The sequence below is a fragment of the Cutaneotrichosporon oleaginosum genome (assembly GCF_008065305.1).
Source record: "Cutaneotrichosporon oleaginosum strain ATCC 20508 chromosome Unknown ATCC20508_contig07, whole genome shotgun sequence".
Lineage (NCBI taxonomy): Eukaryota > Fungi > Basidiomycota > Tremellomycetes > Trichosporonales > Trichosporonaceae > Cutaneotrichosporon > Cutaneotrichosporon oleaginosum.
This window is the reverse complement of record NW_027072176.1, coordinates 808977-825846: the sequence shown is the minus strand read 5'-3', so window position 1 is coordinate 825846 and position 16870 is coordinate 808977. Positions and strand designations below refer to the sequence as shown.

At 63.7% G+C, this 16870-nt stretch overlaps 3 protein-coding genes across 3 annotated transcripts; all 3 read right to left on the bottom strand.

Moving 5' to 3' along the window:
• Nucleotides 1–181: 181 nt before the first annotated feature.
• On the bottom strand, nucleotides 182–2725 carry COLE_07551 (uncharacterized protein; the record flags this gene model as incomplete). Its single annotated transcript, XM_018425626.1, has 2 exons — nucleotides 182–861; nucleotides 910–2725. The coding sequence occupies 2 exons, from the start codon at nucleotides 2723–2725 to the stop codon at nucleotides 182–184; spliced, it is 2496 nt and encodes an 831-aa protein (XP_018275314.1).
• Nucleotides 2726–7534: 4809 nt separating this feature from the next.
• COLE_07550 (uncharacterized protein) lies at nucleotides 7535–9660 on the bottom strand (the record flags this gene model as incomplete). The annotated part of the gene is made up of 5 exons (XM_018425858.2): nucleotides 7535–8270; nucleotides 8304–8520; nucleotides 8554–8743; nucleotides 8828–9320; nucleotides 9512–9660. The coding sequence occupies 5 exons, from the start codon at nucleotides 9658–9660 to the stop codon at nucleotides 7535–7537; spliced, it is 1785 nt and encodes a 594-aa protein (XP_018275316.1).
• Nucleotides 9661–9916: 256 nt separating this feature from the next.
• COLE_07549 (uncharacterized protein) lies at nucleotides 9917–15924 on the bottom strand (the record flags this gene model as incomplete). The annotated part of the gene is made up of 3 exons (XM_018427031.2): nucleotides 9917–12088; nucleotides 12124–15555; nucleotides 15784–15924. The coding sequence occupies 3 exons, from the start codon at nucleotides 15922–15924 to the stop codon at nucleotides 9917–9919; spliced, it is 5745 nt and encodes a 1914-aa protein (XP_018275317.1).
• Nucleotides 15925–16870: the final 946 nt, after the last annotated feature.

Sequence of the window (16870 nt, the reverse complement as noted above, 5' to 3'; positions counted from 1 at the left end):
GACGGGTTCTTGTTGTTATGGTTATTTGTTTGTTGGATCCAGACGTGGGGCGCATTGATCTCGTCGAGTGGCAGGCGCACCGACCCGCTGCTTGTTCTCGTCAACACTTCCATATCATGGCACTACTAATACACGCAGTACACGGGAGATATCTGTACAACGCTCGACAGTCCCTGACAAATTAGGCCATCGCACTGGGCTGCTCAAGACTCTCGCGCCGGTGCTCCTCGGCAGCGCTCACAAGCGCCTCAATCCCCAGGAGCTGGCTACCAGAAGGTCCCGCCCAACGCTTGCTCGGAGGCGCAAGCGGACGCGGCTCCCGCGATCCTTCACGCGACGACCGGAACGACGACAGCGGCGGCAGGTTGAAGCCGTCGCGCTTGTGGTGCTCTTCCCGCTCCCGTTCCATCGACCCCGCGCTGCCGATCGACCCAAGCGCGCGATGGCCACGCCTAGGCGACTGCGACCGGCCCCGGCGCGGCGACTCGTTCCGGTCCCGAGGGCGCAACGGCGGCAGCACCGGGAACCGGCTGAACATGGGCTCCGAGGGCGTCACGACAGCCTGCGAGGCAGCCGACGACGCCGAGCTCTCGGGCTGATGCGGCGACGACGCATGCTGCGGACCCTCCGCGACTGTGCGGCCGCGGTTGACCGGCTGCGGCGAGGCCGACTTGGGGCTCCGGTCCTCGAGGTTGGGGAAGATGCCACGCTTGAGCGTCTCGCGTCTCTCCCAGCCCCACTCGCGGTAAAGCTCGTTCCACCAGAGGTTGAGACGCTCCTCCAGGATCTGCTGCGACGACGTGGGCGAGGTCGCGTGCAGGTGGTCCATCCAGCACGTCACGATCATGATCGGGAAGAACACTGGGGTTAGTGGGGTGCGAGGGAACGGGTGGCAGAGAGTCCACTTACTGAGAGGACCCTCGCGGCCACGCTCGCCAAGAGCGTCGATCAGAACGGTGAGGTTGTCGACCGCCGAACCCTGCCGCTGGACGGCAGTAGGAGAGCCGCCCTGCTTGGACTGCAGATAAAACATGCCGCACTCGGCGACCGCGTGCATGTACGCAAACGCCCACCCGCTGAACGCGACGGCCGCGACGGGGCTTTTGATCTTGGGCATCATGAGCGGCAGGTTGACCTCGTCAAAGCGAAGGTTGCGAGGAAGGTCCGTCGCCCAAGCCTTGAGAGCCGTCTCAAAGCTGTGTCCAAACATGGGGTTCGCACCGCCCGAGTTGACAAATGTCATAATGTTTGCAAAGATGATGAGGATGCGCACAATGTGGCCAAGCTCGCCGACCTGCCCCTCCTCGCTGTGCCAGTTGCCGCTGCCCACAGTGATGGTATCACGGCGTCCAGGCTCGCGACCATTTGCGGCCATGCCACCAAAGCGCTGCCAGTACATCTCTGCGCCAGGCAGCGGGATATGCGCAATCTCCGGGTCCGACAGCCGTCGGGGATGACCCGAGGCCACCGCGCAGATATCTTGCAGGACAATAAGCCACAGAGTGCGGTTACGAATCTCGGCCATGGTGAAAAACTCGGACGTGTTCAGATTGAGGCGGGGCGACGGCGGGTGAAGTTGACCATTCGTACCGGGGCGCATGACGGCAACGGCAACATCGAGGTAGTAGAAGCCCAAGCGAGCCTCGCGGTTCGAGTTGTAGAGCATGCTAAGCAAGACGCAAGACTGCACAAACTCCGTCTCTTCCCAGGTACCCTGATCCATCTTGCGCTCCTCGTCAGACCACCGCTGGCGGACCTCAATGACATGGTCAAGGTTGGCGCGGCAACGGTCGGCGAAAACAAGACCGCGCTTGTGGGTAGGGGTGTCTGGTGGGTACGCCTTGACGAACGCGGGGTTGTCGCACAGTCTTGCGCCCAGGGCGTACAACGCGTCGAGGAGGAAAGGCTGGACGCGATTGAGGTACCAGCGATGGTGGAAAGTTGGGGCATGGAACATGCACGCATACGCCGGAGTGCGCCGAAAGGCAATGTCAAGCAACTCGGTCTGCAGAGCCGGATCACGTTCGACAACCTCAATTGGACCAAAGGGTGCGGAACGATGCTCACCTGACGTGCGCCACTCGCGCATGTCGGTGCCCGCCGCCGCGGCTTCGTGGTAGTCACGACGCCATCCTTCAGGGCTTCCGCCATTGGTTGCGGCACTGGGCCGGTCCAGGTACGCGGCGGCGGCGGCGGCGGCGGCGGGTTTGCCGTTGTCTTCACTTGAACGCTTGTTTAGGGGTGTAGCCGACGAGTCACGAGTGCGGGGTGGCGGAATCTGCTCACCCTGCGCATTGAGGTAGATGCACGGGCGGGCCGAGAACTCGCAGTTTGAGCAGGGGGCAAAGCCATCGCAGCGACGCTTGTTCTTGTGGCAAGCGCTGCACGCCTTTGCGAGACGTTTCCTCTTTCTGCCCTTGGTAGTGAGCTCTTCCTTGTCGAGATCGGGCTTGGGACGAGGGGCGGAGAGAGGAGCAACATCGCCTACGACGCCGACGCCATACATTGTCTGCCCGTAGGCAATCGAGCTTGGGTTGCGGACGATAGCGGGTCGAACAGGAGTGTGAGAAAGTGGGCTAGGCTGCCTGACAGCGGCGTCTGCCTTGGCTGCGTCGAGGGCTTTAGGATTGGGCGAGCGAGTACGGGGTTGAAGGGGAGGTGGCGGCCTCAGACCGCCGCCATCCCGCTGTTCACCACGCGCCGTGGTGAGATCCTCGTTGGCCATGAGGGGGGGGTGGTGGATCGAAAGCTGATGGCCAAGCTATTAACGCGCTATGCGGGTGGCAATCTGTAGTCGCGTGTGGTGGGTGTGTTCGAATAAAACGGGGGGCGAAGAGTGGGAAAAGCGGGAGCGGGGGGTGGATCGTTGAATGGAGGTGATAAGGGATTGGGATGAATGAGACGAGTCCGAGAGCGAGGGAGAGGGGGGAGAGAGTGCGGGGGATGTGGGGGCCGTAGCCGAGAAGGAGGGATTGAGCGCAGGGGGAGGGGGATGGCGAGGATGAGGACGATGAGAGTCGTGTTGTCGGGGGAAATGAGACGGCGACGCCGGAGTGAGGAATGACAAGCAGGGGACGTGCCCACAATGGGGTGGGATGTGGATGTGGCCGATGAGTGCCGATTTCCACACAGAGAGTCCGAGTGCGGGGGCGGGGCGGGCGGCGAGGAGGAGAGGACGAGCGTGCGTGCGTGCGTGCAACAGAGAGAGAGAGGAGGACCGAGAGCGTAGGAGTCAGTGTTTTGGGACACAATAAAAGCGTTGCGGTGGTGGCGCGTGCGGCAGTGGGTTAAGGGCAGGTGATATCGGGCCCAGTTGTATCCGAAAGGTATCGAGTGCCGACCGGGAGAGGGTGCGGAGGGGTGCAAGGGGGAGGTAACAACGTCGATGGCGGTGATGGCGGCGATGGCGGCAATGGGGAGTAGAGGAGCAGAGAGAGTCAAGTGTCAGCGTAGATGCAGCGCAAGATGAGGGAGAGATAAAAGACGCACCTATTGTTATTGAACTGGGGTGAGTCGCGAGTACGCTGGCAGCGGTCGCGTGATGAGAGGGCAAGTGGAGAGAGCGAGGACCGCGACAAGCGTGAGGAGCGTGAGGACGACGACGAGAGCGTCACGAGGAGAGAGAGGGAGCGGGGAGAAAGGACAAGCGCAGCGCTTCAGGTGGCTTCAGATGGCGACAGTGCACTGCGCGGCGCACGGGTGGCGTTTGAAGAGGGAATGTCGAGATTGTGGTGGTGTCGGGCCTTGCCTGCCGGGGGGCCAGTGTGGGAATGGGCGACGTCGGAGTCAACCACAGCGAGGGGGATGGAAGAGATGGTGGCAAGAGAGCAAGAGATGGCGAGGAGAGAGGAGAGGAGCAACGAGCAAGAAGGGAGATGAAGAGAAGAGACGAGACAAGACGCGAAGGCAACGACCAAGACGCGGAGAGCGATCGCCTGAGTGGCGTAGACCATTAGGAAATTGCTATTAGAACATTACAATCCATTACAAATCGGCTACACAGTGGGGCCCTCGTTGCCGGCGGTTCCCCATTCAGAATTCTTCCATCCTTGGCTCTCTCCCTCCGGCCGGTCTATCTCCTCACGTCTCTCCGACATCCCATGTGCTCTCTGTTGTTTCTCGTCGCCGGGGCTCGGCGGGGCGACTTGGAGCACTCGCAGAAGCACAGACATGCAAAAGCATGTAACAAATTTATTCTGGCGTATTATGCTGGGGTGTGGGGCGGCGGGATCGAGGCCGAACGCCGGTCACTCGCTCCAATATTGGCTTGAGCGAGATCGCATCCCAGCTGGCAGCTGGCCACCTGGCAGCTGGCCACGGCCTCGCCATCCAGGCTGACTGCCGCCGGGCAGAGGTGGCACGGGAGAGGAACGACTAGGCCAATAAGAAGACACGTCGAGATCCTGGCCACCACTGCCGCCGGCCGATGGTCGGGCGGAATGAAGGGGTTGTGATTGCTTTCCGAACCGCGAGCCGGTCCATGCCCGCGGCTATGTTGGGTTGGCCATGTTCTGGCCACGCCTGCTGCGACGCCGGTGGGCAGCGGAATTGCAGTCGACTGAGGTCAGCGGGTCAGCCAACGGGCGACCCGACATGACTCGGCTCCAGCGTGCCGGCTTTTCTTACGCCTCAGCCTCAGCCTCAGCTTCAGCCTCCGAGCATGGTCATGGGCTGGCGACTACCGCCGGCGCCGCGGTCTCCGTGCTTTGGCCTGCTGCATGCCCCCCCATCTCGCCTGCATCTCGGCTCGAGGAGCAGGTCCAAGCGTACGAGTCACCGTCCGGCCTCGAGCCAGATCTCTCTTCTCCAACGATGCCATCTCGACGCCTCGACGCCTCGCTGCCTCGTTGCCTCGCTGCCTCTGCCACTCGCACAGACCCGCTCGCCCGCCATCGCTCGGGTTTTGCCGTGTCTTGTTTTACGCGAAGCCGCCGGGCACTGACCCACCTGAAGTGCCTGAGGCCCGGCCCTGAGCTCCCCCGCCGGCAGTGTCCAGGAATCCAGGGTGCCTCGGGGGACGCCGACGTGCCTCGATCACGGGGGCAGCTTTGCGCTGCTCTTGGTGGTGGGCGGGGGTTGAAGAGGGGTGGGCGGCGGCGGAGGGTGGGCGACGGGGCAGAGGGCCGAGGGCCGAGGGCGGAGGGCGGAGGGCCTTTTCGTTCTTCTCGGTCTGTCGCGCGTCGATGCATGTGTCCAAGGCCGCGGAGACCCCACACTCCGCCACTGCCGCCCGCATTAATCCGACACCCCTGAGCGTGCCTCTCGATTTCGCCGAGCCGACCATGCCGCCGGCTGAGGCTGCCGCCGAGCGGCGATCGCACGCAAGTGGCGAGGCGAGACGAGGCGGAGGTGGCTAGGTCGCGAGGTCGCGAGGTCGCGAGGTGGTTAGGTGGCGAGAGCGCGCAAGTGAGCGCTGGCACTGCCGCATCGGCACGGCGCCACACGATCAAGCTCCACACCTCCAGCCCGCAACGGATCCACCGTCAGCTGCCCACGTCACCGGCGGCCACGGCCGCAGCACGTACGATGTAGGTCCTTCATCGCGTGGTGGGTGCGTGGCGTGGTGGCAAATGCCAGCGTCGGTGGCGGTCATCGGTGTGGTGATGGAGCGCAAGTCGTTTTGGCATTGTGGCATCGTCACCGCGGAGTGTCACTGAAGCAGGCTGTGCACGCCATGTGCCTCCAGTGCGGCAGGTCATGGGCCATGCAGGCGTGCATGCAATCTGTTCCGGCCTCTCTTCCCTGCCGATGGGGTAGGTTCGGAGCGTATTGTTAAGGACCATAGAAGTCGATCCCGGGTGCCAGATCTGTAGCTTAGACTGCAGGCTCGGATGGGGTTGCTGGTGAGCTGATCATGTGCGATCCGTGTGCAGGTGTGCAGGTGAACAGCGTGGCTAGCTCACCACGGCCGCCAGGAAGGGGTGTGCACCAAACCACGTAGCTGTCTGGCAAACTGGTGGCGAAACCACGGCGCGGATTAGAGGCTTGGCTCGTGGAGCACCAGGCGGGACCTCTTGATCACCAGGCGGTGTCAGGCAATCCAGTAGCGAGTGGACCGCAGAAGGTCGGTGGGCGGAGCACCGCCTGGCCGCTCTCAGCACCAAGCCGTGTCTGGAAACTCGGTGCGGATCGATAGCGTCCGTACGGGTCAGCGGGCTGTATGGCGGTGTCAGCAGTTCGCTCACGTGTACCGCAGCATGTGTCACTGCTCTGCGCGTCTGTTACATGGAGGATTAGCTCGTGGGTGGGTTAGTGGGCCAGCGTAGGCAAGCGCTACCGAAACGCTCGCACTCGATCAACTTCCATCGCCGGTGTGCTGGTGACAACTCTGTTCAAATCAATATGTCTCTGCGACCACTGCCTGTGGCCAAGCCACCACTCCGTATTGGGCGCGAACACGTGCCATTGCCTGGCCGGGTGGCATCAGCACATCAGTCTGCGTCAGCTGAATCCCCCTGGCCCTCCCCCTCGGCCCCACTCGGCCAGTCCCGTCAGCCACCCGCCACCACCACCCGCGGCGACAAATCCTACATTCTACATTACTACTACGCCTCGACCTTCTTGAGGTTGGGGTGCAGCTTGGGCTCGACGGAGAGGACGCGGTCCACGACCTTCTGGAGTGCCGCCCCGCGGTTCTTCTTCATCGAGTCCTCGACCTCGGCGAGCTGCTTCTTCGTCGACTCGTCGATTGTCGACTGCGACGTCGACTTGTGCGATGTGTGCTGTGGTCCGAAGTAAGAGAGGGTGATTCGGGACGCGGGGAAGAATGGTCATACGATGTTCGTCGAGTAGAGCGTCAGCATCGAGCCACCGCCTCACCACGCCACCCACCTCCGACTCAAACTTGTTGAACTCGGCCTCCTTCTGCGCCTTGTACTCTTCGATCTCCTTGGCCGCCTCCGTCCGCGCGTCCTTGAGCTTCTGCACGCGGTCTGGGGTTAGCGGGAGTGTGGGGGACGGGGAGGATAGCGTGGGTGGGCCAGCGCATGGACACCGCCCGGCGTCCTAGCTCCAGCACAATCTGGGCCGACCGCCTCGCACATGTCCGCGACCCGCACCGCGAACGCGAACCGCCAGCCCCCCTCCCTCACCAATACCCACACTGGCGCGCCTTGGTCACGACCTTGCTGGCCTCCTTCTCGGCCTCGAGCAGCGTCTGGATTCCCTGCGAGTTGGCGGCCTGGCGTCAGCTACCTCACGGCGTGGGCGGGGCGGCAGCGGGCAGCTCACCATGGTGGATGGGGAGATGTCAACAGCGGTGTGGTGACGAGTGACGCACCGTCAGGGTGTGGAACGGCGGAAGAAATGACACGTCATAGTGTCGCCCCCCGCATGCCCCCACTCGTCCACTCCCGCTGCCCACAACCATGCATCAACGTCGTCAACGTCGTGCATCGGATCGTGTACTGTACGCTAACATGGAGGGAGTAGGGCGACATATGTGCCATGACTGTCTACTGGAACAACACAGCTCCCCTCAAGTCCGACAACCTTGCCATGGCATCTTCCAAATCGACATACATGCCGCCTTCTACTACTCTGACGGCACGGTGGTGGGCCGCGGCGCCCAGTCGCCGAAGATGAGGGCGGCAAACGCCTCAAACTCGGGCAGGGCGAGGAGGGCCTCGACCCCGCCGTCGGGGATGCCCTCCCACACGCCGCGCGACCAGCGGTTGAGCTCGGGCAGGATGTCCGCGAGGCGGCGGCGGCCGCTGCCGTCCGGGTTGCGGAGCGCGTCGGTGAGCGACGCGAGCATGGCGCTCACGCCCGTGTCGAGGAGGGCGCGCGCGTCGGGCGACGACACGTGCTCGCGCGTCTGCGCCAGTAGGGACGCGAGGTGCACCGCGCCGCTGGGGATGTCGGCCGGCGTGGCCGGCAGCGGGCAGTCGTGCAGCGGCGGCAGCGGCGTGGGCGGCATCAGCACGGGCGTGAAGTCGAAGAGGGCGCGCTTGCCGTGCGCGTGGCCCGCTGCGTCCAGGTGCTCGGCGGCGTCCGTCTCCACTTGCGCACGGACTTCTTTTACGAGCGCGGGCCACGTTTCGGCCGTCAGCTCGCGCTTCAAGCCCAGCCCGCCAAAGACGCGGTCTACGGCGCCCTCGACGCGGTCAGAGACCGTGCGCCAGCCCTCGTTCAGCAGCCACCACGAGTACGTCAGGAAGAGGCGTTCGGCGTCCGAGTTGCCCGCGTCCCGCTCGGCCTCGAGGGACAGCGCGAGGTCGTCTTGCAGCGGCAGTGCCGGCGTCGACCACGGGAGGTAAGAGCGGAGCGCACTGGTGTCAGGCTTGAGAGTACGAGGTACGTACTCAGGCACATAGTTGTCAGGCGACAGATACGACAACCACGACTTGGGCGTGTACATGGCCTTGAGCGCGGCCTTCTCGGCCGCCTCGCGCTCGCGCGCGCGGTGCGCAGCCTGCACATCCTGGAGGTACCGCGTGCGGGAGAGGATGGTGAGCTGGGACGAGGTCAGGAGGTAGATGAGCGGGACGAGGTATGCAGTGGCGAAGGCACGGGTGAGGCCTGGATGTCAGCGGCGTTGCTGCCTCAACCTACTTTGAACCTTTAGGTCGCGCCACAGCTGCTTCTTGCTCCGCGGGTCCTGGGGCGGCGATGGCTCGGGCTCGTTGAGGCGCTGGGGCGGGCTAGCTTCGAGCGTGGACAGCTGGCTCTGGGGCGAGGGCACAACGGAGGACGTGTCGGTGGGCGGCAGCGAGATGGCCTGCGAGATGGTCGAGGAAGTGAGCTGGTGTGAGCTTCGGGCCTGGACAACTTAGGATGGCGTTTGCCACGGGACGCAGCGACTTTGACCACGCCTCTGCTTACTCACCAGCTCGTCATCGCTGCCGCGCGTAAACTCGCTCGCCCAACTCTCGGCAGTCATAGCGACCTCGGTCGCGTCCGTGGCGTCCGTCGCATCCGTGCTCTCGCTGACGACACTCGCGAGGCTCTCGGCAAGCGTACCCGGCGCGGGCGCGCGGCGGGCGGATCTCTCCGCAGTGCCCCCGTCCGTCGAGTATCCGGTCGCCTCGTCATGCTCGTGCTCGCGCGCCGCGCCGAGGAGGAGCGAGTCGGCCGGCGTGCTCGCGGGCGTGGGCTCGGTCGTGCCCGTGTCCGCCGGCGAGCCGAGCGCGCCCACGCCGCCGTCGCTGTCGTCCTGCGTGACTGGGAACGACGCCGCCGCGGGCGCGGATTTCGCCTGCAGCGCCTGGCTCGTCGTCTCGACGGGGTAGGCGGCGAAGAGCGCCGGCTCGAGGTTCGGGAGGAGCGCGTAGAGCGTGAAGCTGATGGTTGAGAGGAGCGAGGTGAAGTGGGCTTTGAGGCTGGGGTTAGGGGGAAGTTGCGGGGTGGGGGAGAAAGGGGGGAGGGGGAATCTCATCGCCCTCTCGCAACTTCTCGCTCGTCTCTGTATTCTGCTCTCTCATTCCCCTCTGTCGCGCTCATCTCTGTACCCTCTCGTCCCTCCTCTCGTGTCCACCTCTGTGCCCTCTCGCTGAAGCAACTCGCAACTCACGTCTCGCGCTCCCGCCGCTCCCGCATAGCGCGTACGCGGGCATCGCGCATCCGCGCGCCGAGGTATCCGAAGAGGAAGTAGAGCGTGCCGACCGCGCCGCTCATGAAGAGCATGCGGCGCACGCGGCGCTGCCAGGGGTTCGCTGGCATGGTGGTGAACGAGTGTTGGATGAGATGTGGAGTGGGTGAAAGTAGGTCGAATGCGACAGAGGACCGGCTAGGTATCGCCGCTTGCCGGCCGGCTTGCGATGAATTAGCGGGGCTATTTCTACCGCCGTCGTCATCGGCCCAGACACGACTAGCAGAATACTCGGACATGCATGGGCCGAGCCCGACTAACATAGGTATAGAGGCATACATGCCGATGCCGACGGCCCCAGCGGCCATTAGATACTCGTACACTCTTCTAGTCCTCCCCCTCGTGGAAAGGCCAGGCGACAGCAAGGCGCGGCGGTGCGCCGTCCACCTTGCCGATACCGCCCTCGGACCACCACTCGTCGTACTCCTTCTGCGCATCCTCCAGTTCCGCAAGCATCCTAATCGCGTAGGCATGCAGGCGCACCGGATATCCCGGGTCGCGGTCGCGCGCCGTCATCTTGGGCGTCGAGTGCCCGTACGCCTCGAGCGCCTTCTCCGTGCTTGGCGGGAGCAGGGAGGAGCGCTTCGAGAACGAATGGCTCATGTGCGGACTGGTCGCGCCACGCGGGCTGGGCGGCTGCGAGTTGCGCCGCGGCGACGTCGGGTTGCTCGCCTCGAAAGTGTCACTCAGTGGTGACGCCGTAGGCAGCTCAAACTCAAAGGCGAACTGTGCCTTGGCGTCCTGGATCGCCCGCAGGTGTGGCTTCGGCCCACCCTCAGTCGAGATGTTGGGGGGTGGCGACTTGCGCGCGCCCCGAACGATAAAGTTTGATGGAGACGAAGGAGAGGTCGGTGAGTTCGCACCTCCCCCTCCCATGCCCACCTCGGGTGGCATCAAGCTCGGACCTAGCGTAGATCGCGGCGAGCTCCCCGCATCCGCCTTCCGCACACCTGGCGGCGCAGGGATGTTCTTCTGCGCCGGAAGCGAGCTGCTGGACGCAGTGTGGGGCGAGCCGCTCCCGTTGGATCCGGTGGACGCTGTGGAAAGTCTCGGCGACCTGACCACAGGCGAGGTGTCGGGCATGCTCGGCGAAGAAGGCGGCTTGGGCGAAGGGACCTTTGGCTTCTTCTGGATTCCGAGAGTCCGCTTCCACCACTTGCTCTTCGACTTGCCCTCGTCCTCCTCCTTGGCCAAGAGTCTTTCGGCACGAGTCGGCGCCTGCGGCGAGTCAGTCACCATTGTTATAGTGGAACGACTGCGCGGCAGGCCCGGTGTCGTCGGGGTTCTAGGCGGCAAGGACGCGTTGTCGAGGATCTCGGGCGACTGCTGTGGCTCGAGCTCGTCGTAGCGCTTCTTGATACGATCGAGGCGCTGCTGGAGGAGGCGGACCGACTGGATCTCCACCTCGTACGAGGCGGGGTCGTCCTTCGTCGAATGCAAGTGACCGAGTCGGAATACTACCAAGCGCAACACGTAGCTGCGCACCGACTGCGACCAGAAGAGGAGCAGGCGCTCAAACAACTTCTTGTCGAGCAGGATGTCCATGCACAGCTCGCGCCGGTCTTCTGGCCGCGCGGTGAGGATCTCCCAGTGAGTGAACACGAAGGCGATAACCTTGACAAGCGTGAGCGCGTGCTCGGCCTCGTTGAGAGCGAGGCGGAACAGGCCGATAAGGTACGGCACGTCCAGCGGCGAGTGGACGTCGCCCCACTGAATTGGGTCGACGAGGCCGTCGAGCAGATCGAAGAGGCAGAACACACCCTTGGGCGCGTACAAACTTGTTTTGGAAATGAGGTTCTTGGTCCACAGGTCGACCATTTCGCCCCACAGCTGCGAGCCCTCGCACTGTATGACCATGTTATCGCGGGTTGGCACATTGATCGGCGCGGATGCGAACATCCACAATGTCTCAACGAGGCGGCGATTGGCCGTCTCCAGCACCGCGGGCTTCTGGCTACCTCGGAAGCCCGCAGACTCGGTCGCGTCAAAGTGCTGCGTCGACGACGACGTAGTGACCGCGTTAACGGAGCCGAGGATGTACGAGTGGCACTTGATCGAGAAGATGGTCGCGAGGTGGGCGTAACCGGGTGCGCGGAGTAGCACACTGGCCGGGATCGGCCGCCGCTGTTGTTGGTAGTACAGTATGGCTGGCGCGAGGTACAGCGCGAGTTGCTTGTGGTACGCTCTGTAGAACGCGGGGAAGAGTTCGGAGTCGTCCGACTGCCATCGACGCAGCCAGTTTCCGGGTTGGAAGTGAAACGCCTCCTTCTCAGCTGCCGAGTCAAAGTCTGGGTCGAGCGTGAGCAGGCGGCGAGTGTACGACTGCGAGTCGTCAAAACAAAGACCCTGCAGGTGTGCCGGGTAGACGGGCTGCGCCTCCGGCGGGACCTTTCGCCCAAGCAGGACGGGACGCGTGAAGCGCATGAGCGCGCCTCGCGGCGGCTGCAACACGCCCACTAGCTGCCCACCCACGTGCGGGATGCGGAAGAACGCGAATGCCTGGGGTTAGGTCTGAGCGAGAGAATACAACTCACCAAGAAACGGCCGCTGAACAGCAACGTGTTATGGAATACGCCCTTGGCGCCGAGCTTGTCCATGACAAAGTTCATGACGCGCATCATGAGGTGGAGGAACGCATCCTGGTGCGAAGGCGAGGATTCGAGCGCCTCCGCGGCGAGGCACTGGCTCTCAAGCACGGCCGCGAGGCCCTCCAAGCAAGCGCCGCGCTCGTTGGCCGGCTGCTCAACACGTAGCTCGAACAGGAGCGAGTCAGCCCAGTCGAAACACACCTCGCGAAGGTCGCGATACGCTGCCTCCTCATGACGGGAATAGCAGCGCCGGTCGACTTCCTGGACAAGCATCAAGAGCTTGTTGCGAATGATGCCAGAGCGTTCAGGCCCGCTGCCGGTCTGCGTCGGGTAGCGGAAGTTGTCGAGGGCACGGATGAGGTCTTGGGTCAGGTCGCGAATCGACAGCTTGGGGTCAGGCAGGACAGGCTTTGCGTCCGCGAGCAGTGTTCTATGCGTTGGGCGGCAGCGGAATGGCGCCTTGGACGGCGGGATCTGCTCCGGCTCCTTGGGCTCCTCGAGCTCGCGCGGTGGCCTGGCGGGGTTGTCGTGGATGAGACGAGCCCTCGACTTCTTAGGCGCCGCCTCCGGCTCGGGCGCGCGCACAGGCGCTCGCTCCGGCGTGCGGGGTTCCGCCTTGGGCAGTGCCTTCTCCACCAGCATTAGGGCAGACGTGCTTGGCGTTGGAGTCGGCGTGGGCGTCTCAGCCTTGGGTGTGGGTACTTCGGAGGGCGAGACTGCAGACCCGGTCTCAGCTCGTGGCGTCTCCAAGTCCACCATCCTGGTCGGGGTAGCTTGGGAGGAAGATGATGGAGTCGCATTCACTTCAGTCGAGTATGGGCGATCGTACGCCAGCAGGCTCTTGCCCAAGCTCGTTTCCGGTACTTCGAGCGAGATTGGCGGGTCGAGGGAAGTCCGCTGCACCTTGCCGTCGCCGCCCGTCGCGAGGAACGCCGAATGCGCATCCTCTGGCGTCCGAGGCGGCGAGGGCGAGCTCGTCTCGTTCGTGCTGCTCCCGCCGGACGGCGTGCGTGAGTGGTCAAACGACGAGCCGTGAGTTGAGAGCGAGTCGGTATCCTGCGATGTGCCTGTCCCGGTCGTGCCGGCCGACTTGCCAGACAGCCCCGAGTGGGTCGTGCCTCTGCTCGTGGTATTGGCGTCCGGCGATGCCCTAGTGGTCGTCAATTTGGGTGCCGAAGCAGAGCTCGTGGAGGTTGCGAATAGTTTGTTGCCCGTCCACGGCTTGTCAAAGTCGAGCGGCTGCCACACATCGTCGCCACCGGCCGCAGCTGCGTCAAACGACTTGGATCTGCGTCTCTCGGCACGGGCAGTCTTCGACGCCGGCGATGCTAAGAGCGTGCCGCTCGCGGAGCGCGAGCGAGACCCAGGTGTGCCGGGCTGGCTGCCACGGGGCGATGAGCCCTTCGGAGATGACGAGCTTGCCCCGAAGCCATCAAAGGAGAAGTCGAGCGCGAGGTCGAGCTCGGGTAGTTGCAACAGATGCAGCGAACTCGAGGACTTGAGCGCGGGTTTCCACTCCTGAGCGTCCTCCGCCAAGCTGTCGTAAGACGACCGCCCCTCCTCGTCCGCGAGTTGGCGCACTGTGGACGTAGATCCAGTGTCCGAGCCTGCAGGGCTGGTGGCGCTGTTGGCGGCGTCAGAGATCGTGTCCTTGGACGCGCCCCGCGGTGGTAGCTTCGAATACCGCAATGGGTCAATCTGTGAGGCAGACAGGCCCCCACCCGACTTTGCAGATGGAGGCGAAAGCGTTGCCCCTGCCGCGGCAGGCAGTCGTGCGCCTTTGGCCTCAGTCGGTGAAGGCGGCGCAACGCGTCTAGCAGCCTTGGGCGATGGCAGCTTAGGCGAGAACTTGGACAACACGGGCGATGACGGCTTCTTTGCATTCCCTGCTGGCTTCGATGATGGGCCCGAATCCGACGGCGGCAATTGCGGGAGGTCGCGGTCGCTCGTTGTGGACTTCTTCTTCCCTCTAATCGAAGAGTCGCCAGAGCTCGAGGTTATTGACGGCGCCTGGCGCTCGTGAAGCGACGAACGCTGGCCGTCTGGCTGATATGGCGCCGAGACAGATATCGGTGTCGATGTGCCGCTCGAGACATTTGGCTTTGGTCGCACCAAGTCGCCAAGCGCGAAGCTCGTCCTGGGCAAATTGGGCGTTTCGGGCGGTGGTTCCTTTGGCTTGCTGCGGAACAGATTGCGGAGAGCACCAGAGCTCTTCTTGAGCGTGATTGCTGGCCCCTTCCGGTTGTCGCTGTCGACGCCTAATGCTCTCTGGGCTGCGGCTTTTGCGTCTTTAGCATCTCTTTCCCGCGACGCTCTTTCGGAATCAGGCCGGAACATGCCCAACAGTTCGGCTGATGGGCGCCGAAGCAGATCCGACGACTTGCGCGTCTTGATGGTGGGCTGGGTAGGCGCTGTGACGTTGCGTGGGCGAGGATTGTCATCGCCTCCCGCTCTTCGCGCAGCATTCTCAGAGTTCGGCGTCCTCCTTCCGTCGCTCATGCCCGAGGCCGTCCTCCGTTGTTCTGGAACTGTTCGCAGATAGTCTACCGACTGTATGGAGCTGGGCGGCTGCATGGGGTCAGTAACAGAGCGCTGGTGGTGGTAGTGTGGGATGGAGGGTTGTTTCGAAGTCTCGCCCGTCTCGACGCGTGAGGGCACCTTCTTCTTGGTAGGAGGATCGCGACTTGTGGTCTGTGATTGGGACGGGGGAGGGGGAGCGTTACGTCGTGGTTGAAAGTTGCTGACAATGTCTCCAAAGTCATCGTACCGTCCCCCCTTGCCGCTGTTGCTCGGACCGGCGTTGCTACGATCCGTGCGTATGGGCGCAGGGACGTTGCCGTTCTTGCCCTTCTTTGCGGCTTTCAACGACGACGACTCGGATCCCGAGGCCAGCACGCCTGGCGGCGCTGGTAACGCGCCCTGGGCCATCGCGGGTAATGGTTTGGGTGGGTCGGCGCGTACTTTGTCCGTAGAGTCGTCCGAGGAGCCGTCGTCGACGCGTCGGGCGTTGTTGCCAGAGGATGTAGCGGGGCCGCGGCGCGATGTGGATGCAGAGGACGACGTGGACGCGAGGCTCGAGATGGTGCCAGTGTTGGACGCGTTCTCTGTGCGCGTAGTAGCACCAGACGCCGACGGGCCAACGCTCCACGTGCCAAAACTGGGGAGGGGCGAGACGGGCGAGCTGGAGAGAGTAGGGGAGGATGCTGACGCTGAAGCAGTGGATGCAGTTGATGGGGTGGGGTTGTGCACTGGACCTGCTCGTGATTGCGAGGTCACTTGACGCGTCGAAGAGCCTGAGCCTGCCGAGGACGCGATGGGCAAGTTTGCGTAAAGATTATACGAGTATTGCGGCGTCGCGTTTGTGGGCGAAGGTGGTTGCTGTGTGTTAGTCTTTGCGTGTGGAGTGGGGAGAGGTGCGTGATGCGGGGAAAGCTGCGCGCCATCTGGTGACCCAACCGTGCACGACGGAGAGACGGGGTGGGAGCAGGGGCTGGAGCATGTTTGGGAGAGAGGCGCGACAGCGACAGCGGCGAGACCGGAGAGGATGAGGTGACGCGCGGTTGGACAATGTTGGTCTCGGTGTCCTGACCTCGACGCGTGACCTACTTCGTCGTTCATGAGACCGAGGATGCCTACGCCGCCGCCTAGCTCTACGGGTGCGCCGCCGCTAAGAATGCGGCGTGAAGAGCGGGAGCCTGGACGCGCGGCGGTGCTGCCGCTTGGATTGCGGCGGCGTGGCGCGTCCATGGCAAGGCGGAGGAGGTGTGGAGAGTGGAGGGGGAGGGTGGGAGGAGGAGGAGGGGAAGAGTCGCACGGGCCACGCGAGCGGATCGCGTCGCGAGGAAGCTTGGCGCGAGGAGGGGGGGAGGGAGGCGACAGCGATGGCGACGGCGATGGCGAGGGGGAGACGGAGGGGGACAAGGATAAGAGGATTGATGATGAGGACGAGAGAGAAAGAGAGAGGAGAGTGGAAAGAGTAGCGTGGAGGAGAGAGCCAGGGAAGGTGACAAGTCTAAGGGATCCTCGCCCCTTCACTGTACGTGACTCTTTTCCCTCACCCCACGCGCCGCCGACTTGTACGGTGGAGGTTGAGACTCTTCACAACAACAACAATCACTTGCAGCGGCGTCTACTCGCTCTCGCACTCGACAGCCAACAGCCATGCAAGAGCCACAGAGAAAACAACAATGCAGAGGCAGTAGCAGCCAGCCAGCCAGCCATCTGCACTGCCTCAGCAACTGTGTCGCTGTTGGCTGCGCTTGTTTTTGGCCCACCCCAATTGCCCAGCGACCAGATCCCAGAAGATGCCAGTTCACAGATCAACACCCAGCACCCAACTGACCGTATGTGTTCCGTCTCGAGTCGTGCTGGTCGTGATGGCGAGGATGGCTGATACGGGGATGCGGGGATGCGGGGATGCGGGGCCAAGGACGAGGGAGGAGGGAGCGGGTTTGGCGGGAGGAATAGACTTGGGATCTGGCGGGCACGGGATGGAGCTGGTAACCGGAGGAGTACAGCCGGTGGAGTCGGACGAGTCGGACGAGTCGGAGGATGGGTGATGGAGAGTAAGTAGTGCGCGTACCAGTGCGCGTGCGAGTTGCGCGATCGCAAGATTAGGAGGCGTCGGCTAGCGTGGATGGATGGACGCGAGAGGGGCGCGTGTATCGGAGAGCGGGCTTGAGCGCGGTGTCGA